The sequence below is a fragment of the Nyctereutes procyonoides genome, unplaced genomic scaffold, assembly GCF_905146905.1.
Source record: "Nyctereutes procyonoides isolate TBG_1078 unplaced genomic scaffold, NYPRO_anot_genome, whole genome shotgun sequence".
NCBI classification, from domain to species: Eukaryota; Metazoa; Chordata; class Mammalia; order Carnivora; family Canidae; genus Nyctereutes; species Nyctereutes procyonoides.
This window is the reverse complement of record NW_026575024.1, coordinates 17,751,549-17,775,225: the sequence shown is the minus strand read 5'-3', so window position 1 is coordinate 17,775,225 and position 23,677 is coordinate 17,751,549. Positions and strand designations below refer to the sequence as shown.

Here is a 23,677-nt window from a genome sequence, read left to right as displayed (position 1 = left end):
GGGAACTACAAGGAAGGGTTTTAAGAAGAGGAAGGCAGGTCAAGTCAGAATATTGCAAAGATGGGATAGCAGAAATGTATTTCACTTTATGGAGTTTAGGTTTCCTATGACATCAGAATAATAATTCCTACCTGGCTGCAATACTTTAAGAAGTAGAGCTTCCCCAGCAGGTGCCGAACAGAGTGAAGGTATCACTAGCAATCTCTAACATCATACATCATCAAGGGCATAGCTTCCAAACGGAGGGTCACAGCCAGACCAATTTTCCCAGAGACCCATTTCTCCAGCTGGCTCAACATCCTTCTGAAAGGGTGAAGGATTTTTCCTAAGGAGTTTAAGGCAGCCTCAGTCATTACACTTTTAAAGTCATGATCTGTATTCCCTATTTGAATTGCCTTAGTTATATAATATGTTCCTAAAATAATCAGGTTAAAATTTTGCCTGGTGCTCCCTTCTGCCTGCCCCATCTCTGCCAAGCTATCCTGCAGGGTATCAATCTTGGACATTACCTGATGTACTGGCAAGGACATCCTTTTAGGAGGTTGGTGGCTGAAGGTCATGGAGGACATCAGGTTTCAGAATCAACCCTTTTCAGCAGCAGCAAACATCTCTGAGGCCGCTGCTAGCTCTGAGGCTGTCAGATATATTTTCGGTTGCACTGGAGGTACAAAGTTAGGGGAAGAGTCTTCTGGTTCTTTTTGCAGGCAGAATGCTACTGCAGCCCCTGTTGGCCTCTGCACAAATGTTTGTGGTTGGACCACCTGTTCCCCTTAGGAGCTATGAGCTCTCTGTGCCCAGGGCCATCCCTTGCTCCCCTCTCTATGTGTCTATCTAGGGCTTGGTCCAGATAAGGAATGCCTGAGGATGGGGCCATCTGGTCTACAGTCCCACCTCCTAGGAGGCTCCTAGAGGGACAATTCCCACAGATCCTGCCTGTTAGAGCATCCACTTGGCAGCTGCCTTCCTGTGGGCTCTCAAGTGGATAAAGAGATTGAGAGGAGGCACTGTCCTACCAGCCAGCAGGGCTAGTCCTCTTCATCTCTTTTCTCTCCTTCACCTAGCCTTGTGGTGGGCAGAAAGGTGAAGATTAGAGGAAAAACAAAGATATCTGGTTCTGAAAGTCAAACATCTAGCTTGGGGTTCAGACCCTCCCTCTCTATTCATCATGTGACTTGAGGAAGATTTTTCAATATCTAGAGCACCAGTTTCAACTGTAAAATGGGTCTGATAATAAGCCTATCACTGCATAGGGTTTTGTGAGGACAGATGAAGATGTGTATTTGAATGTGCTCATCACAGAGCCTGGCACCTTGAGGGAATCTGATCACCTCCATGTCAGTGCCCAGCCCCAGGCCTCCATGTGGGACATAGTGATGGCAGCAGCTTCTGCCCACATGGAAGAAAAGCTGGCTGGCCATCCGGAGAAGAGTAGCACTCTCCTTTTCTCCTAGCCACCAGTGGCCACCAGTAAGACTGGTGAGTGGTGGGCTACCATTCATAGTACAAGACAAGGAACACTAGTTCTGCAGCCCAATGACCCTATTTGGCTTCTAATCCCATCCCCACTCTTTGTGTGTGTGATGCTGCCTTGTTTATTTTAGCTCTCCAAAACTCAGTTCCCTTATTTTGGAGTGAGAATCATTTCTAATTCATAGAGTTCTTAGGAGACTTAAGAATGGGATTTATATAAAGCATTTGGTCTAGTATGTACCAAGTACCAATGAAAGTTACTTTCCTATTTGAGCTTTTGCTACTAGAAAGCTCAAACCAAATTGGAATTTGAAAGTTACCAGCCTGCATATTTAGATTACTTTTTAATCTAATACAATTATATTTTAATCCAACCTGGTCTCCATCTTCTTGTCTTTGTTTACGTGTTCCTGATCTTGATTATTTATTTCTCTTATTACTGTTTTACTGTAGGTACTTTTAGAGAATATGTTCCCAAATTCTCTGCAGAGCTGGATGAATAGAACCAAACTGACATCAAGAGAAACAGATCCTTAATATGACTCTGCAAATGCCTAGGTGATTTGGGGCATAGAGTCTCTCCGAACCTCTATTTTCTTGAATGTAGAATAAGGGTATAATAAATGTACAAGCTATCTTATGGTGCATGAATAAGGACCTTTGGCTCCAGGTCCTTATTTTACAAAAGGACTTTTGTAAACTATGAAAAGCTCAGTAGAAACATGTATTATATGCAAGACACTACTGTATACATACCTAAGAATGCAAACAGCGTATGTTCTCCCTTGTAAGGGACAAGGGGTTAGTGATTTCCTTAGAACAGATAGCATCTAAGGACCAGGTGAGAAGGACCAGATGAAGGTGTCATATGTATATTCCAGAACAGGCATTAGACATCTTGATGCCAGGATACCCTGGCTCCAAGGAATAAGAATTATTCTCTTGTCTTTAGTCTACCCAGTTCCTGAATGCCTGAGTGGACATGTATACCAGACCACCATCTTCAATAACGCCCCCTGCTCCAGGCCCCAAATATATATAAGACTATCCCTTTTCCTTTCTGAGTCTCCTGGACACTCTGTACCTGCACTCTCTTTTATACCTTCGATAAACTCTGCTTTCATCTCCTGCTGCCTCATGTTTGATTTCTATCCTGGGCACACAGCCAGGGACCCTCTTTGCTGGTCCTGCGGGACCCCCTCTAGGTCCTTGGACCTGGCCTGCTAGCATCACTATCATAGAAATTCAACAGGGATTTGTTTTGAAGCACTTTGATTTGGACTGAAAATGAACACGGAGAAGATGACACTATGAACAAAAGATATAAAGAAGAAGATGTAAGCATGTATATAAAAAGACAGCATCAGAAGAAAGATGCGGAAAATTATCCCAGTGAGCGAAAGATCTCAGAAAAAAAAATAACAATCAGGTATACAGAGCAATAAGATCAAAATGAGATTACTTAATAAAAGCTGGCATTTCTTTAAACTGAAAACAATGCACATTGTTTGTCCTTGAAATGTGACATGCACGCTTTTCTCAAGAATGCAGCAGCACTCCAAAGCCAGGCCTGTAGCTGACAAAGCCCTATCACCCTTCCAGCCCCGAGGTCATTGTTCCTATACAAAATCCACAGGCTTGACTGAATGGTTGCCGCAGAATTTAGCAGTCATTTGGAATAGAAAGCCCCAGAAAAAATCAAGGTATGCAGGGAGATGTGGAGTTTAAATTAGGCAAGAGCCCACCTGTTCAATAATGAAATAATTGCTCAGGGCACATTCTTCTGTAATCTTTTCTGATGTGACATGTATTCTTGTGCTCTGCCTTTCTCCGTGCTTCCTCAACATTTGCAAATCATCTCAGGGCCTCCTAAAGCCGATGCAGAAGCCAGACAGTCACTTCCCTAATGCCGCGAAAATAGATTCAATTTTACATACATCAGGGTGATTTCAGAAGCAATTTCTACATCTCTAGTGTAAGCATTACTTACATTTTTTTCCCCTCAAATCTCATCCCAGTAGTTCCACAGGGCATTTTAAAAGGTACCTGATGCATTCCAGGGCATTAAAAAGAATCCCCAGAGCGTGTTTGTGGCTGTAGCCTGAGGACACCAGAAGCATAGATAGAGTCCTAAAATATTCAGTGATTCATACAAATGCAAAATTTCTTAATAATTGAGTATAATGCCAATCAAAATGTTTTTCCGTCTTTTTAAAAGCAGTATCATTAAAATGTATATACATATATGTCTGTATATATGTGTATGCCTCTGTACAAATGAGTATGACTGTGTGTGTGTGTGTGTGTGTGTGTGTATAAATCACACACATATATCAATCATTTGGAAATATTGTCTCTGGACTTGAAGACACCCAATTAGATTCTATTGGATAGAATTCCTCTTCCCCTCTGGCTGGCTAATCTACCTTGGTCTTAGGTGCTTTCCTCTTAAAAGTCTAAGTTTTAGCCCATGGGGAAAACAGTGGTGATGTTTCCCCTTGAAATCCAAGAAATTGGTGTTACTCAGATTTTCAATTGAGATCAGAAAGTTTAAGTTCAAATACCTATAATTTTGAGGTCATGTATCCCTGACTATAATATTTTTGCACTCAGTCTTCCTGGGGCATTTCTACAAATGGAGAAAAGTATGTAGAAGAAAGTGGCCTATCCAGGAAAGGTTTTAGCAGAATGGGTATCACTTGACCAGGATGTCCTATCAGCTAAACTTGTCAAACTTCCCAGACCCTAGGCCAAAAGCTGGAGAATCCGTGACAGATTAATATAGGTTGAGACTCTTGGGGAGCTCTGGATGAGCCTTTCTTTAAGGATGACACACCAAGCCCATTTTTCTGTCAACCCTTTTTCTGCCTCTCCTGGCCACCTATGCCACTATACTCTTTTCCTGGTCCTGAGGGAAGGTATGAATCTCTGTGATTCATCTGGGTTGAGAAGGGAAAAAGGACTGGCTTCGTGGGTAGGCAGACTGCAAACTTGCTCTGCTCTCTGAGGAAAACAGAAGTTAAATATTTGCTTATGAAATAATCAGTATGCACTGTTAGACTTTGTCTTTAAAGCCATTACACAATCTTAAGAAGTGTGCAGACTTAGCATTGCCAACAATGGGCAATGGGATAGCGTTTGTCTACTGATACAATGCAAAGGGGAGTGTATGATACCACCTTTGTCACACTTTTGTCAACATGTTAACCTGAATGTGATCATGACGAAAAATATCAGATGAATCTGAATTGTGTCACATCCTATGGGACAACTGGCCTCGACTTTTAAAAGACGTCGGCACTTTGAAAGAAAAAATATAGAAGGGAGGGCTGTTTTAGATAAAAGGTAATGGAGAGACATGATGACCACATACTATGTGAGCACCTTGACTGGACCTTGGATTAAAACGACAACAGGAGAAACTGGGTGACTCAGTGGTTGAGTGTCTGCCTTTGGCTCAGGGCATGATCCTGGGGTCCTGGGACTGAGTTCAGCATCAGGCTCCTCGCAGGGAGCCTGCTTCTCCTTCTGCCTGTGTCTCTCTCTTTCTATGTCTCTCATGAATAAATAAATAAAATCTTTAAAACAACAATACTAAATATTTGGGGGCCACTGAGGAAATTTAACTGTAGACTGTATAACTGAGGTATATTAGATAGTATAATAAGGTTACATTTCTTGGGTAAGATAATTTTATAGTGGTTACGTTGAAGAGCTGTCCTAGTTCTTAGGAAGCACATGCTGGATTCTCTGGAGATAGAGTGTCATGATGTCTGCAACCTACTTCTAAATGGTTCAGAAAATTATATATATATATACATTTTTTATATAATATATACATATACACACACACGGAGAGAATATGTGTGAATAAATGGTGAATCTAGGTACAAAGTATAGGAGTATTCATTTTACTTTTTCAATGTTTTTATAGGTTTAAAACTAATCTCTTTCCTAAGGCAGCATGTCAATATTTGAAAATGGCTACTGCTTCCTTCAGAGTTCAGTGTTATTAACCGATGTGCCTCTAAGAACCGTCTAACTGGCTTTTACTAAATCCACATCCCACCTTACCCCTCATCTCCCTCTCCCTCTTCCCTCTGGAGATTCTGATTTAGTTGGTAAGGTGCAGGGCCTAGATGTGTGTTCTTTGAAAACTTTCTTGGATGGCTTCTGTGCTTCCCTGAGGTTAGCAATCATGGATCTGAGTTATCAGAACCTGGATCCATCAGGAATTAGCTAGGTTATTCTGAGATGGTCAGCCAAATGCGCGGGACTTTGGATGCCTTATCTACAAAATGGGAACAATTATACAAAGTATCGTATAGGGCGTGGAGAGGACAAAGATGGTCAATAAATATTTGTTTCCTGTTTTCATTTTTTCTCATAGACTCCCTACCACCCCAAACTGATCGTATCTATGTGATTTTTATGAATTAGGGCTTCTTCCATTTGCCATTGGCACAGTGTGTGGAGGACATTTGTCTCTGCTCATATTCCTTTAGAGTTTCTGAATGCCCCATCTGGAGCAGAGGCTGGGAGATCTGGCCTTTCTATTAAATCCTGGAGGATTATCCTCAGGATATCCTCAGGATCCTCAAAGAAATGTGAGAACTAAAGTTAGCCCTCTTGAGTCTGACCACCAAGGTAGCTTTAAATGTTGCCAGTCTTAAGATTCTCCTTTGGACTAGGGTGAACCCTGATGTCTTAGCCATTTCTATCGGCTTGGATCCTGTATCAACTCTGCATGGGAGCTCAGGTGCTCTTGACTGAATACCACTTGGAACACTGGCTGTGGCTTGGAATTGGCCAGGCATGGGAGGCCCAGGTTCCAGGTCTGGATATGTTACTCATCAGCCCTGGGACATTGGAGAATTTGCTTCTCTGAGTCTCAGTTCCCTAAGCACTTAACTCTGCTCCAAGTCATCCAGGGAGAACCTTCATCCTTGATCATCTCAGGGAAACATCCTGAGCCCATGTCCTATAGCATATGACCACTGTGAGGGGTCCACAGCAGAGATACCAGGGTCAAGGTGGACCATGGACATTCCCCTCCCCCTAGTTGGCTCAACTTACTGAATCCATTAACATCCTGAGAGCTAGAGGAGAAGCCTTCATCATTGCGGCTGGTGCTGAGCTTGGTAGTGGGTTTGTCGGCTGAGGCCACAGGCCCCATCTCCCTCTGGGCTCCACTCTGTGTCTCCTTCTGCTTCTTGGCCAGCTTCCTTTGGGACATGTGCAAGAGGAAAAAATCACAGTCAGATGGTTTCAGTTATAGTAAAGCATTGGGAAGATTAGATTGCTCTTCTTCCCCACTCATCATCCTTAAACCCCAAACCTGATGCATTCTCCAGAAACAGTCAAGATAGGTACTCCAATGTCAAGGAAGAATAAGCCTAAGTCCTCCTAAAACTATTAATGGTTTTCATTTACTCAGAAATATGAAACTTATCCTGGCTCACCTTCAGCAATAGGTTTGTTCTTTATTTGAGCTTAAAATGGGAAATATCAGAAAGGGAGACAGAACATGAAAGACTCCTAACTCTGGGAAATGAACTAGGGGTGGTGGAAGGGGAGATGGGTGGGGGGTGGGAGTGACTGAGTGATGGGCACTGAGGTGGGCACTTGACGGGATGAGCACTGGGTGTTATTCTATATGTTGGCAAATTGAACACCAAAAAAAAAAAAGTTTATTAAAAAAAAAAAAAGGGAAATCAGTGAGACTTGTATGATGCTTCCCATGCTCTCCTTCCAAAGGGAGAAAGAGGCTGGATGGATCTTTCTGTTCCTAAGGCTCTGACTGAGGTTCAAAATGGAGTCTGACCTTTCTCAGAGGGACAAAGATGGCAAAATAATACACCAAACAATGGTAGACTCAAGTAGGAGCTGGTAGTTGGTTAAAGTGAGGGTGGGGGGGGGTAGACAGTCGTGTAGCTCAAAAGAGAAAACTGGAAGCTGAACTTGATGACTAATTATTCTCATAGAAATAAAAGATCCTCAGAACCAGATTGCATTTATAATAATACTAGTTTAAAACAGTGGCTCCCAAACTCTGGTGGAAATTAGAATCATTTCAAGATCTGATAAAAGCACACAGAGGCCCTTGCTCATGGAGGCAGGACAGGGGCTGGGCTTGTATGTGGCCACCTAGTCCAAGTCATTCTGACATTATCCACTGCAGATTAAAACCACTGGTTTTGGCATCAGGAAGTCATGAGTACATATCCTATCTCTGCTATGTGCTGGCTGCATTTCCCCAGTAATTACTTTAACCTCTTCAAGTTCTGAACCTTACCCTCTATGTACTGTGATAGACAACAGGACCAACCGCAGAGGGTCATGATGATGAAATGAGATCAAGTGTGAAGTACATGGAGCACGGTGCCTGGCATACAGAGAACATTCAACACATGGCAACTGCTATTCTTATTTTTATATCAACCGTATTGGTCCAACAACAGTCCAAGAGACCCACCATGAAGTCCCTGGATATCAAGTGGTATAGATCTTAACACCTCCCCCAGAAGCTAAAGGGTTAAAAAGTTCTTCATGTGGATTTCAAATCTAATTCTCTTAAATCTTAACTGACTGTTCTGAGATCATTAGAAATACAAAGACTTGACTAACACCTCTTGCATATCACAGTTCTTCAAATTTTAAAAAAAAATCAACATGGTTCCTCTGAGATTTCCCCACATTTCTGATTCTAAATACAGTTATTTTGTTCCTGTGACATGGAAGCTGATAGGTACTTTAAATCTTGGGGATAAATTCTCTCAGGTCTCTTGCTCCTTTTTCCATAGGTCTTGGCTTCAACTTCAACCTTGATCACTCCTAACTCAACACAGAAACAACAGATCTCTCAGAGATGTCAAATACAACGCCATGTAGGGAATAATTTCCAAAATGGAGGCTGCCTGGTCAAGAAATACGCAGTTCAAGAGGTAATGATCTCCCTGTCAGAGGAGATTTGAAATGAAAGAATAATCCTATATACAGAAGTATCTTAGAGGAGTTCATCTAGGATGAGTTCTGGTTTGATGGTATGATAGTGATCCTTTTCACATGGGTCACTCAATCTAGATGTGGATCGCACAGAAAAATGACAGATGGCACACTCAAGTGGGGACAATTTGGGGAGAGTTTATGTGCAAAAGGACTACTGACGAAAGAAGGGTGAAGGGGAACCCAAGGTCCACTAGAGTGACCGGTGAGCTGATGGCCACCCATGTGTCCAGTGAGACAAGCAGAAGAAGCAGTGACCAGAACCCAGAAGGAGAGAGTTGTGAAAATGAAAGACCACCTGCCCAGAAGCAGCAGTCTTCTCTCAAAGGATCTAGTTGCTCCTCCCAGGAAGGGAAGCAGAGGTATAAACACCCTGACTACATCCTAACCTCTGAACAGTGGCTCTTATTAGCTAAACCCAACTGGAAGCCAGAGGCCTGGAGTCCATGCAGATCTAGCTCTGGAAGCAAAGAGCAGAGTGGAGAAGCAGGAAGAGCGAATCTGAATCCAGGAAATCCCCACCAAGAAAATAATTTTATCTCCCCAATTTTGCCACAATTTGAAGACAAATATAACCTAAAATGGAATTCTTTCTTTCTTTCCTCTTTTTTTAAAAAAGATTATTTATTTATTTACAAGAGACAAGAGACCTAGACACAAGAGACAAGAGAGAGGCAGAGACATAGGCAGAGGGAGAAGTAGACTCCCTTTAGGAAACCTGAAGTGGGACTTGATCCCAGGACCCCAGGATCATGACCTGAGCCAAAGGCAGACACTCAACCACTGAGCCACCCTGGCACCCTGGCTACAGGCATTCTCTTCTAGTAGTCAGACTATTCCTGGCAGACAGTAAACAATGAAGAGTGAAGCACTGGATCAGTTGGGTTTTCTCTCCATCACCAGGCAATCAGACTGGGGGCAGGGGGAGGGCGTCAATGAAAGAGAAATGAGTGGTCTACTACTGATGACATTTCGAAATTTTATTCTTCATTTATTATCAAAAAGGAGTATGTTTAAAAATGTATATGTGACCTTCTTAATCATAAATTTGAAAAGATATACAGCAGATCTGTTGCCTCTCTCTGAGCTCTGCTCACACTGCCTGAGCAGGAAATAAAAGGAAATCCAATAAGAAAGTTAACTTTAAAACTAGAAGTGAGTGTGTACTAGAGGCTTTGATATTTCCGTAGGGGCAGAACTCCCAACCAATCTCATTCCATTAGGGGGAAAATAATATGGAGAGAGTTGTCTTAGGCACAAATCATTTGTTTCCAAAGGAATAATAGTAATAAAAAAAGGTCTCACTGTTTCTATGAAAAATGGTATTTTACAGAAATGTTTGGGCAGCTCTGAAAACCTGGATGAAAAATGAAAAACTGAGCTTCTCCAAAACACAGATATTTAAAACCTGGACAGTTAATCAAGTTGTAAAAACTCAGGAGTATGGCATCCTTAGTATTTAGCCCATGGCTGACACTATAGGTTGGTTCACAGTGATGATGATGCTATATAATAATTTAAAACTGTATAGACAGGTCTTTCAGCACCTGGCAAACACAGCTACAAAGTGGAAATAGAAGGAAGGTACGTAGAAAGAAATGAAACACAAAGCTATAGTTTTGGGATTTATATTTTACCAGAATTCAAAATTGAAGTATTAAAAAGCCCTCTCGGTAATACAGGAAAAATCATGTTTATTCCTATAGCCATAGAGCTTAACTGATTCTCCTCCCTTTGTTTCCTTAAGAGAGGGGAAAATCCAAGCCTATGAGTAGGGGATGAAAGACTCACAGGCTATGTCTCCAAGCTTCAATTCAGCCTCATCTTCCACACACACCTCCTCTTAGGAAACACCAACTACTTCATCTTCACCCTCCAGCCATTCCTCAATACTCTATATCCCTGTGTCCCAATTCTTTTCCACTGGCCACTTCCTCTTCATCCTTCAAGGCTCAGTGGTATTCAAATGTCACCTCTCCTATGATGTTTCTCTTGCTCCTCTAAATAGATTTTTGGCTTTTTCTTCTTGGTTGACTCATCTGCTGTACAAATATTTATTGAGCACCTACATGTCCCAGTTGACTCATCTGCTGTACAAATATTTATTGAGCACATACATGTCCCAGTCTCTGCTGGATGTACAATCACAATGACAAGAGCCAGTCACAACCTTGACCTTCACAGAACACAGATGCTAGTGGGCAAAGACAGGTGCTAAATAGATAAATACAGAAACAAATATAAAATCACAAAAGTGATGAAAGCCAAAGAGAGAAATGCATGGAGCTATGAGAATGCCCATAGGTGATTTGAACCCTCTCAGCAGATCAAGGAAAGCCTTGTTGCCATGTCAGCTAAGCACCTGTCTAGTTGAACTGAAGTGATTCAACTCTCCCACCCACCAGGGCAAGAACCTCTTGGGTGAAGGGCTTTTGACTTCTGCACCTTCTCCAATTTCTTGCTGAGTATCTGGCACATAGCCAGTGCTCAATAAATTTGTTGTACAATTTTTTTTTAAAGTCTACAATTTGAAGTGCAGAAAAGATTGCCATCGTACTCTGACTGCAAATTATAACCACTTTAAAAAAAGATACATAGAGGGAAAGAGGAAGAAAAACTTGCACAAAATTAGTTTGTGACCTGAAATATTTCTACTTATGAATATTTTTGGCTGACAACTTAGCATTTTCTTCCGGTGGTTGTCATAGAATTCTTGGTATGTTTGCAGAATTAATGGAATGTTTACAGAAGTCAGAATCCCCTCCCCACCCAGAGCCCACCGAATAGCCATAGCTACAGAATGTTTTTTTTTTTAATCACATAAAATAAGTTACATGATATATAGTATAGTCACATAACTCATGGAATCTTCAGATGCTTCAAGACTCAAGTACTTATGACTTCTGAAACTTGCAATGTTTTTTCTCTAGCTGTTCTGAGATTTTTGCCAACTGGGTCACACTATTTCACCAGCAGGGGGTACCAAAAGCTGATAAAAAGACGACATGCATAAGCCTATCTATTCCTCTGCAGGGACATTTCTAGAGCTGAAGAATGTTTTTAAGACCAAGCAATCTGAAGTTTACCGTTTCTGACAGGTGGGGACAATGTGATGTGACCATAGCTCTTGGCATTCTTTCTTCTAACAGATCACTCTGAGGTCTTTCTGACCTTTGCTTGTTAGCTGAGTGAGGGTAGGTGGCAGGGGATATGCCCATGATGGACCGTGAGTCCTATGATTTATTCTGAGCACCACTCTTTATAAGGGATAGTGTCAGGTGGAATGGCTTGAGGGAGAAGAATGCAAGGCAGTGAAAGGTTCTGAAATCATGCTATGAGCTATGAGCGGAGGAGTGTCTGAAACAATGGGGATTATTTCTTAAGGAGAGGGAATATTCAGGAATGCTCTCTTCACACATCTGACGTCTGGCTTTGCCATGGCCCCAGGGGCAGATTTAGAGCCAGACTGGCTTGACACAAGGAAGAAAGAACAAAGTATTATTATTTGTATGATAATGAAAGTGACTCCCATTTTGATTTTTTTTTCCTAGCTTGAGAAAAACTAAGCGTGCACAGGTTAGAATTATAATATTCTTTATTCCAGAATGTGGAGTGAATTGGCCAGAAATGGTAATTTGTGTATTTTACTCCTTGAGTACTTTGACAGGTAGAAAGAATTGGTTAAAATATTGGTAAAACTCCTTTAGAGGTTCCTGGGGTCCAGGGAGAATGACTAATGCTAAACTCCACAATATTCTGTAATTGATTGTAATAAATACAACAACCATAATGAGGGAGGCAATGGCGAAAGCACGGGTCCCCCAATCACCTGTCCCCACCTAATTACCTAATAACCTTCAAACCATCCTGAAAATTTACGAATCGGTCGCCTGAGATGTAAAGAGAGGACCACGAAACCTACAGTGAGAAAGAGTTCGCGGCTTCTATCAAGGTAGAATACGAATAAGAAATACAGTAACAAAAGGCCTCCGAGGAGGAGCCCCGCGAGAGCCGGCTGAGCCTTGGCGAGTGTCCCCAGGACAAAGGCCCGTCCCGGAGCGCAGGACGGCACCACCTTCACCGGGCGCGGAAAGGGCGTCGCGAGTTGGAGACAGACCCAGAGCCGGGCGGGGAAGCCCTCGGGCTCCCGGGACCCTAACAACACCTGCCCCCTAGAGTACGCCGAGCTCCATAATGCTGCAGCGCGCACTAGGTACCGACCGGAAAGCAGCTCGAGGCTCGGCGGCGCTCCCTAGGGTCTGCGGGGCGAGCGCGAGAATCCCACAGCGCAGGCCCCCAGCACAGGCCGCCGACACAGCCCAGGATCCGGCCTCCCCCGGGACAGCCGAGGCCAGGTGAAAGGCCCGATACGCGAGACCCCGCCCCGAGCTAGCAATCAGCGGCCCCGCCGGAGCCACCAGCCCTGCTGACGAGAGGCCCGAGACCCCACGCCCCATATTCCTGCGGAGGGTGAATCCAGGCTTTCCAGAGTTGCCATAGCAACTGCGGCGTGTTTCCTCCTGGCCCCACTGGTAAACACCCCCCTGAGCCCTGCAGCAGGCTGGGGCAGAGCACTGCCCCCAAGTGCTAACTACCTGAAAGGCAACGCAACATGCCCTCCCCCAGAAGACACTAGAGGGACCATGATACTCCCCCCCCGTTCCAATACACTTGTTTCTTTTGGCCACGCTGCAACTGAGCAAATATGATAGAAGGAAAACCTCACTCAAAGAAAAATCAGAACAGCCCTCTCTCCCATACAGAGTTACAAAAATCTGGATTTACACTTCATGTCAAAAGCCAAGTCAGAATCACTATTCTACAGCTACTGGTGGCTCTAGAAAAAAGCATTAAGGCCCTCACGAGTGACTCCATGACTAGCAGAATTTAGATCCAATCAGGCAGAAATTAAAAATCAATTGAAAGAGATGCAATCCAAACTAGAAGTCCTAACGACGAGTTACGAGTGAAGAACAGTGAGTGACATAGAAGACAAGTTAATGCATAGAGGGTACTGAGAAAAAAGAGATAAACAATGTAAAGAACCATGAAGACAGATTAAGGCAAATAAATACCCTCTAAGGCCAAAAACCGACGTTTAATTGGGTTCCGAGTGGCGCTGAAAAGGGACAGAGGGCCAGAATACTTATTTGAACAATCCTAGCTGAAAACTTCCCCATCTGGGAATGGAAACAGGCATTCAATACCAGGAATAAAGAGAACCCCCCCTAAAATCTCAATAAAAACCGTTCAACACCTCGACATCGTAATTTGAAGCGTTGCAAATTCCAAAGATGAAAGAGAAGATCCTAAAAGCAGCAAGAGACAAGAATCCCCTGACTTCATGGAAAGAAAATATTAGGGTAACAGCAGACCTCATACCACAGAGACTTGGCAGGCCAAAAGGGCTGCAGGATATATTCGAGGGTCCTAAAAGAGAAGAACATGCCACCAAGAATACGTTATCCAGCAGAGGCTCTCAATCAAAAGTGTAAGGAAGATAAAGAACATCCAAGACAGGCAGGAACAAAAGAATATTTACCCGCAAACCTAGCCTCTGCAAGAAATTTTAAGGGGACTCTAAAACTCCCCTTTAAGAAGAATTCAAGTAACTCTGAACGAATGGGCTTTAATGACCCCAACAAAAGGCGGCAGAGTTTTCAGACTGGATAAAAAAACAGTCCCATCTATTTGCTGTCTACAAGAGCTCATTTTAGACAGAAGACCCTACAACCTGAAAATAAAAGTTGTAGAACCATTTACCATTCAAATGGTTCCAAATATACCCTAAATCTACAGAACACTTCTGAAAAATTAGAAAATTTTGTTTGGGGGTGGGGTAACACAAAGAGATGAAAAATATTCCAGCTCAGTGGATGGCAAATTAATAATGTGAAATATGTTCTAGGTTAGCCAGGGCACATTTACATATAAATCAATCCCTATCTAAATACCATGGACTTTCTTCAAACTTAGAACAAATAGGTTAAGATTTGTGTGGAATCAAAAAGACCCCCAACACGAGGGAAGTTTAAAAAAAAAAACCATAGCTGGCATACATGCCAGAATTCAGTTGTACTACAAAGCTGTGTATCATCAGACAGTGTGGTACGGCACAAAAACAGACACAAGAGATCATGGGCAGAAAACCTAGACCCTGAGTGACCCTGAACTTATGCGCAACTAATATACGATAAAGGAGGAAACGACCCACTAGAAGAAAGAACAGTCTCTTCAATAAAATGGCTAGGAAAATTGGTCAAACCACATGCAAGAAGAATAAACTGGACCACTCTCTTTACCATACACAAAGATAAACTCAAAATAATGAAATATCTAAATGTAACATAATTCCATCAAAATCCCAGAAAAACTCAGGCACACACCCTTTTTGAATTGGGCCACAGTACGCTACAGACAAATCATGTATGTTCTCACGCATTTGGGAATAGAATAATAAGCGAAAGGAATATAAGGGAAGGGAGAAAAATGGTGAAAATATCAAAAGGAGACAAACAGAAAGTACTTCTTAACTCTGGAAATGACTGATGGTGTGGAGTAGGAGGTGGTGGGTGAATGGTGACGGCACTGAGGTTACACATGACGGGATGACACTGGAGTATTCTGTATGTATGTAATTGAACACCAATAAAAATAATTTATAAAACAAAAAACAAACAACAAACATCAAATTTACTGGACAGTCATTACTTCTCTGTGCTCAGCTGAAACAGAGAGGTGGGGGAAAAGTGGGGAACACGTATTTAGGCAGGAGACTGAGGAACAGGTATCTCATTGAAGCTTCAAAAACTTTCTGCAACCTTGCAATAATTAAATGTGATAAACCATGGAAAGTTTGAGCATAATTCTTAGATAATAAAGTTTAATAAACAAATAATGCCCATTAAAAAAATAACAAAGTAGAAATGCTTGGGTCTCTTATAAATATCTAATGTCTGACTGTCCTTCCCATTTCTTCTTCTTTGGTAACCTTCTCTATGTGTTTCAAGTCCCAACTCAAATGTCCCCTACTCTTAGAAGTCTTCATCTCCTTCCCAAAGTTAGTAGTTACTTCCTCTTTGCTCATTAATTTGTTGGGAAAATATTTAATGGGCACCTACTTTGTATCAGTGGCTCTTAGAAAGAGACCATGATGTAAAGAACCATGCATGACCCTTGCCCTGCTTAAGCTTTTGGAAGTAATGAACACCCCCATCATTGGAAAAGCTCAAGTAGGGACTAAGAAGCTACTTGGAAAAGAGACGGTAAGGAGTTCTGACATCTGGATTCTGCAAAACCCTTGAATCTGTTCTGGCCTGGGAACAGGAGGCTCCAGCCAAATTGGGGAAAGTGCTTGGGGTTCCACCCAGGGTTTTTCCTTAGATGTGAAGTTATGCCTGGTCTCCCGGGGAGACGTGGATAAGGCACTCTTTCCTTTTTTTTAAATAAATTTGTTTTTTATTGGTGTTCAATTTGCCAACATATAGAATAACACCCAGTGCTCATCCCATCAAGTGCCCCCCTCAGTTCCCATCACTCACTCACCCCCACCCTCTGCCCTCCTCCCCTTCCACTACCCCTAGTGTGTTTCCCAGAGTTAGGAGTCTTTCATGTTCAGTCTCCCTTTCTGATATTTCCCACTCATTTTTTCTCCTTTCCCCTTTATTCTCGTTCACTATTTTTTATATTCCCCAAATGAATGAGACCATATAATGTTTGTCCTTCTCCGATTGACTTACTTCACTCAGCATAATACCCTCCAGCACTCTTTCTTTTCCCCACAGGGCTCTTCCTCTGCCCCATCCTCTTTTTGGTATCTCTGGCCAGACATTCCTGGGAAGCCACAAAGATTAGAACACTGGAGCCAGAGAGAGATCCTCAGCCCATAGGAGGTAGACAAAGAAAACACACAGCTGCAACTCTTATTCCTATTAAAAGCTGGCACTGTGTCCTCTGAAGCCAGGATGCTTCTGGGCTCACATGATTGGACCTTTAATTAAAGTTACCCATCAGAACTGTAAGGGAACCGTACTTCTATCCTTTCATTTTATTCAAGACAAAACAGGCCCAGACAGAGGAGGGGCTTAGCCAAGGCATACAGCACAGTGGCAGAAGCCATAGGACCCAACCCCTGCTTTCTACCTGCCAGCGCAGGACACCTGTTCCAGCATTACTCCACCTCTCTTCTCAGAATGAAATTAGAAGTGCAAATTCAGTCCACGGTACACATGATTCTAGTCCCTTAGGAATACAGCAAAACCTCATTAATCCAAACATCACTAACTCAAAATTACTGTAATTGAGGCAGGGGCTGGGCTACACCACATCAGAATTGATCATGTAAATGAAGCTATGGATGCATGCAGAATTTAAAGGAGAACACACCACTTTTTCTTAGGAGGCAGAGTGGCAAAACAGTTAACACACTGGCTTTGGTGCCAGACAGCCTGGCGTCAAAACCTGGCTCTATCTCAGACTAGCTGTGTGAGCTCTTTCAAGTTACTCATCCCTCTGCATGTCAGTTTCCTCTGGTCTGAAAAGAATGTAACAGTAGTTAGTGCTTTCCCAGAAGGTTGTTGTGAAGATGAAATGGTATGTGGCTAGCGAAGCATTTTTCCTAGTGCATGGTACACCGTAAGCACTCAATACATGCTCTCTGGTAATCTTTTAAATACAGGAAACAGCCACATTAATTTAAATGGCCTCATTATTTATTAAATACAAAATCTTCTAAGGTGGAAGCCCTGAAGAATGCTTTTCCTCTAAAAACATTCTTTGATGTATTCTAGAGCCACGCTTCTCAACCTTGGCTGCGCAAATCATTTGGGGAGCTTTAAAAATTTCTGATGAGCTTCTAATTTAATTGGTCTGGGGTGCAGCCTGGGCATGTGGGTTTTCAGAAGCTCTCTAGGTGATTAAAATGTGCCACCAAGCTTGAGCACCACCCATGTAGAACAGTGCGGTCTCTGGACCAGCAACATCAGTTTCACCTGGGAACATATTAGAAATACAATTTCTCTGGCCCCACCCCTGACCTACTGAATCAGAAACTCTGGATGATTAATAATCTCTCCAGGTAATTCAGATGCATGCTGAAGTTTGAGGGCCTTGATGTTGAGGACCCACTCTTCAGCTGGTCTGAATCACTGAACAGTCCCTCTAATGTTTCACCTGTGAAAGTGGAGGACCAAGAACTAGGAGATCGGGGTGCCAGCCCCAGATCTCCCGACACCTTAATGAGTTACTAGGGACAAACCCTTTACCCTTTCTGGGTATTGATTTCACTACAAGGGGTAGTTGGCATCTTAGAACCAAGGCAAGAACAGCAGCTTTTTAAATGACTGTTAGTGGTTGCATTCTGTCCCCCTTTAAAAGATATATTGAAACCCTAACCTCTGGTACCTGTGAATGTGACCTTATTTGGAAATAGGGTCTTTGGAAATGCAATCAAGTTAAGATGGAGTAAGTTATCAAGGTGGGCCCTACTCTAACAGGTCTTATAAGAAGAGGGAAATTTGGATGGAGACATGAAGGGAGAAGGCATGTGCGGACAGAGGTAGAGAATGAAGGGAGGCAGCTGGAAGCCAAGGATTGCCAGCAGCCACTAGACATTAGGAAGAAGCAAGGAAGGATTCTACTCAGAGTTCTAGAGGGAGAATGACCCTGCTGACATCTTGATTTCAGACTTCTACCCTCCAGAACCGTGAGAGAATAAATCTAGTTTTCAGACATCCAATTGGTAGTATTTTGTTATGAAGCCCTAGGAAACAATGTCCATGAAACAATAAATCCCAAATTTATTTCATTTATTTAATAAACATATGTATAGCACTTATTCCATGCTAGGCACTATTAAGGCCATCACAAACATAGTGTATTACTCCTTTAATTCTTCTAATTACTGTAGAGATTGGTAGTAATACATCCCCATTTCACAGATGAGAGAGGCAAGCATAGAGAGTGGAAATAACTCACTTTCAGTCTACCGGGGCTTTAAGAGATGTAGCTGGGATTCAAACTCAGGCAGTCTGGCTTCCGAATGTTCTCTAAGGTTCCTGGTTATGCCATGTTTAGCCAAGGACCTACACATATCCACCCTCATCCCAAAGCCTTCTCAGCTGGCTCCCTCTCTTTGCGGACAAACATGCACTCATACACATATGTACACACATGCAGGCAGAAAGTTCACACTCACACTCACATCCTGCAGATAATGTACATCTGGTCTGCTCATTAATTCTGTTGGGTACTAATTCTGGAATGTAGCTTGTGGGTCCTTACTCTCCTACCCCCACCACCCTAGCCTGGGGCATCTATGTATTTCCACCGGAATGGCAAATCCATAGAAGTAACTGCAGCACATCTCACCACAATTTAAAAGACTAAAGGACCCTAGCCACTGCCTGTCACCTCCATCTTTCTGCTGCCTTGCTTTCCTTGTCTATGCTTCTACCTGTCTGCTTTTGCTTCTTTCTTCCATATGTGGCTGCCCCTCTCTCTTTCTTGCCTGGGTTGGCTCTCTTACATATTACATTCTTTCCACTAAGGACAGAGTCAGACTCAGTCTGACCATCCTTTAGAGGTCTGGCAGGGGGAACCAATATAACAGAAAGCCTAAGACAGATGCCAGGCCCTCCTCCCACTGGCCACATGGCCACACTACCCCTTGGATCCTGAAGAAGAGGCCAGAGGGAACAGCATGGGCTCTGGAGACAGACTGCCTGGGTTCAAGTCCCAGCTCCACTCTTTGCTAGCTATGGAGCCTTGGACAATTTCTCAGCTTCTTTATAACTCAATTTTCTCATCTTTAAAACAGGGATCAATTATAGTGAATTCTTATGAAAACTGTTTGAAATAGGTACTGATACTAAGGCACTTACAAGAGGATCAGTCACCTACCAAATAAGCTCTCTATGAGCATTTGTTAAATAATAAGCAACTGGAAGAGAATAAACGCCCCATAGGACAGTGAGGACACAATCTCAGGTTGAGATGGTAGTTAAGTGCCCAGAATGCTTTCAGGTCACTGAGCTTAGAACCCCTGGGCTAAGCAGCTAGCCTTCTGTTCTCAGGGCCTTGGAAAGGGACTTTTGCTCCAGATTAACCTGGTTCTAACCAGCTGTGTAATCACAATTGCGTCTCCATCTCTGACACTACAAGACTCAGTTTCCTTTTCTGTAAAATGGTATTTGATAAGCCCTTGTTCACAGAGTTACTACAATGATTAGAAATAATTAGTATAAATTTCCTAGCATGGTCTCTGGCATAGAAGAGACACTCCGCAAATGCCAGTGTTTTTTTTCTCCCTTCTTCACACCGGCAGTCCTCATGTTTTTTCCCTGCTTTATTTTTACCTTATTTTGTGTTTGATCTGTTCCCTGAGACGAGCACTCCAGGGATCCAAGGTGACAACTTTTTCTTCCTGCAGCCCTCCTTCCTCTACCCATATCTTGCTTATACGACCACAAACCAAACCAGATCCATGGGCAGATGTTTTTCACCCAGTCATGCTCTGATCCTCAGTTTTGGGTCATTGCAGGTTACAGGCTCCTAGATTCTCTGGGCTGGAATGGCCTCTGGGGTTTTCAGAGTCATTCTCCCACTCGAGCTGGGAGACCCCTGGCAATGCCCCCAGCAAGTGGACATCTGATTGTCAACTCCAATGACAGGGACTCCTCACCTTTGCACCCCTTCCAGAGGTGCAGGTCTCTACCTGGGGATGTTCTCCTCTGAGCTGAGGCTCTTCCTCCCCCAGCTCAGTGAACCCCCTTCTGCATTCCATACCCTTGTGCCCATACCTCTTCTCAGATCTCAGCCCAGGGCACTCTCTTTCTCACCCCCACCCCGGGACTTCAGTTCCCATCCAGAAACTAAGCTGGCCTGCTGGAGGGCCAGCCCCCAGGGTCATCTCCCCAACTAAACTGTAACCACACCAGCAGGGCTAAGCTGGCCTCGTGCAATCCCCAAATTCCTCAGGGTCCCACACAGGTTCTGGCACAAGCACTTGTTGAATTAATGTATTCACAGACCACAAATCCATCAAGTCCCATCTCAAGCACTATGTCTTCCAGGAGGTCTTTTCTGATCTCTCCCTGATGGGACATTCTTTACCTCCATTTCCTAACCTTATCATCTGCCTGCTGCTCTCACCATCCTTCATTATAATAACTTGCATCATATACATTATCTCACATTTCTCTTTTCTCTAGCACCTAGTTCAGCACTTGGCACAATGTCACAAAAGCTTTAAAAATGTTGATTGACTAAAGGAATGAATGAATAACACTTTCAATTCCTTTATTGTTGCTCAGTCCTGTATTTGAGCATGGCTGTGACTTAGACCTGATCCTTTTAATCTATTTCTGCACCAGCTGCCTGTACTGGAGCAATACAAGTGGGTCTTTCTCTATAGATGGTGTGTGACAGTGATTCTCAAACCCAAGGGGTGGATTAGAGTTATCTAGAGAGTGTGTGAGAACAGGGATGGTTGCTCTCTACCCTTGGAGTTTCTGATTTGGTGAGTCTGAGGCAGGATCCGAACCTCTGCATTTCCAAGTTCCTAGGAGATGCTGGGACTATCCTTGGAGAACTGGTCTATGGAATGTCACCTCCTGCCCCACTGGGGAGCATACACCATTGATCTGCTGTCTATTCTCCCCAGTAGGTCACCTCAAACCTTATTCCCATCTCCCACCCCACCCCAATTCTCCTAAAACTGCCAGTGGGCATAATATACTCTTTATTTAAGAATTCCCATTTTCATAGGACTTTGTCCTAATGAAATAATAGTAAAAAATATATTAGGTAACACTGGAAAACAGCTTTGTGTATGCCAGGGGTTCTTAATCTCAGCACTATTGCCTCATGGGATAGGATAATCCTTTGTTGTGTGGGTTGTCCTGTAGCTGGCAGCATGTTTAGCTGTTTCCTTGGCTTCTACCCACCCCATTCCAGTAACTCCTCTCACTCCCAGATGTGAAAGACCTAAAATATCCTTAGGTACTGTTAAACGTCCCCAGGATGGAGGCTAAGGAGGGCAGAGCTGCCCTTAATCTACAACCACTGATACAGACGATTGAACGTAATAGTTTAACATGTAGTAAAAACCACCGTGTGCTCGGGATCTTGAAAACATCCATAATCCTCACAGCAACACTAAAAGGTAGTGATTATTTCTTTGGTTTTGTAGGTGAGGAATCGAAGGCCCAGAGGTTAATCTCAGACTCATACAACAGGTAAGGGAGCAGGTAGGACTAGAGTCCCCAGCCTTCACGCTGCAGAGCCTTGCTCCCTCCTGGAGGCTGCTCTGCTGCTTCTCTTGAACAGCACACCATCAGTCACAGCCTCATAAATGTCTACCAACAGGGGACTGGTTCAGTAAATGATGGTGCATCCCCTGGATGGAATATTACACAGCTATTAAAATGATGGAGTACCATTAAAAATGAAAACTATGTAACTACATTGAAGAATGCTAACTGGTTTACATTAAGTTAAAAAAAAAACACCCCAAACTAGACAATGAAACTAGGTCTGCGTTGTGATTGCCACTATGAGGAAGTGTATCCATGCTGATGTGTTATATGGAAGGTATTAAGGACAATTTTCATCTCTTCTTTGATATCCATTGTTGCTATCAGAATGTCTTCACAATCATTATTTTTAAGTAGTAGCATGGTAATGAAATTCAAGATGTTAGGTTTGTTACAGGACTTTCTTCCACCTGAAATTAGTAGAATGAAAGCTTCTCTAAATCTTCTGAGTGTGGCAGGGGTTTGACACATTCTCACTTCCCCTCAGCACTGTTACATGTATGTTGTTGAACCAGGACATCTCTACTTGAACTGACCAGCTTCCCTGAAGCACAGCAAGCTGGAAGCGCAGAAGAAAACATTGCTGAAGGCATTGGTGGGGCTCCCTCGAGGAGCCAGGGCTGTGAGAAACATGCAGCCTGTGGAAAGCAGATGTGTCTGTCTGTCAGAGGGTACTGAGCACTGCACTGGCTTCATGCATTATGCATCAAGAGTGGCCTGGCACCCTGGCCCGGCCGTGCGGGAGAAGGATTGCATAAGGAACATCTGATGAACTGATTGGAATGTCAAAATGTCATTAAGGATAAATTAATGGATGTGTTACTTTGGCTGTAAGAGGCACTGCCAGCAAGACAACAGGCTGCCGGCGGGCTGTTCCCCAGCCCAAGACAGACGGCGTTTGCAATGGAGATTCATGGTCTTTATGCAATGTGAGGTGCTTTTCAGGGAGAAGAATAAACAGAAATGCTCCAGCACTTAAGCACCGTAAAATCACAAGCATGAGATAAATTAATTAGTGTACACTAGGAAAGCGGCTGGTCTGTCTGCACTCCTGGGGAAAGCCAGAATAGATGGCACTGGGCTGGAGGGGATGGGTCTCAGCACCAGAGCCCTAAAGAAAGCAATTGAATTTAATGTGTAATCATAAACGGTAGCTGATGGAAAGATAAGTGTAGTCTGCATTTATTTTTTCATGGATATCATTTCAAGCTCTTTGTGTCTGTAGGTCAAGCATCTTAGGCGACCAGGGAGGGAGGCTGGAACCACTGCCACTTACTTCTAATGCCCTGGGGAAAATCACAGTACTCCAACCCTGGGGAAACTCTCTGGGACATCCTAGATAAGGGTGGTCTATTATTCTGTTATGGGAGGCCCACTACCCTACATACAACCTATTCTACTGTTGGACAAGCACTGTTAGCAAGGTCTTTCTTAGGCTTCTCTAGCATCTTTCTCCTTGAAGCTTAACAACAACAACAAAGCAACAATAAGAGTACTTAACGCTCACTGGGCATTTGCAAGGTGCCAGGATCTTTGTTATGGTCATTACCACCTTATCTTGTATCATCCCCACTTTACAGGAATAGGAAATTGAAGGACAGAGAGGGTGAGAGACAAGCTCAAGACCACACAGCCTGTGTGTGTTAGAGCCAAGATTCAAACCCAGGTCTGCCTAAAACTAAGTCTTACCATTTTAACTATCACATAATTCTGACTCCCATGACTTCCACTCATGGAAGAGAGCCTTGCGTTGAGAGCACTACAGAATGTGAGAAGGTAAGACAGGTAGAAATAACATTTTGAGCACATACTGAGTTCTTGGCTATGTACCTGGCCTGGGTTGGCCTGACTGCTCTTTTTTTCTTTTAATTTTTTCATTTTATTTGAGG

General features: G+C 43.2%; 1 protein-coding gene across 3 annotated transcripts in view; it reads right to left on the bottom strand.

The window, feature by feature from the left end:
• Positions 1 to 23,677, bottom strand: part of PTPRT (protein tyrosine phosphatase receptor type T) — a 1,038,801-nt gene that overhangs the window by 127,492 nt on the left and 887,632 nt on the right. For all 3 annotated transcript variants that reach the window (XM_055306331.1, XM_055306315.1, XM_055306321.1), the window contains one exon: positions 6,547 to 6,695. In XM_055306331.1, the coding sequence (XP_055162306.1) occupies positions 6,547 to 6,695 (149 nt within the window). The remainder of the gene's footprint in view (positions 1 to 6,546; positions 6,696 to 23,677) is intronic.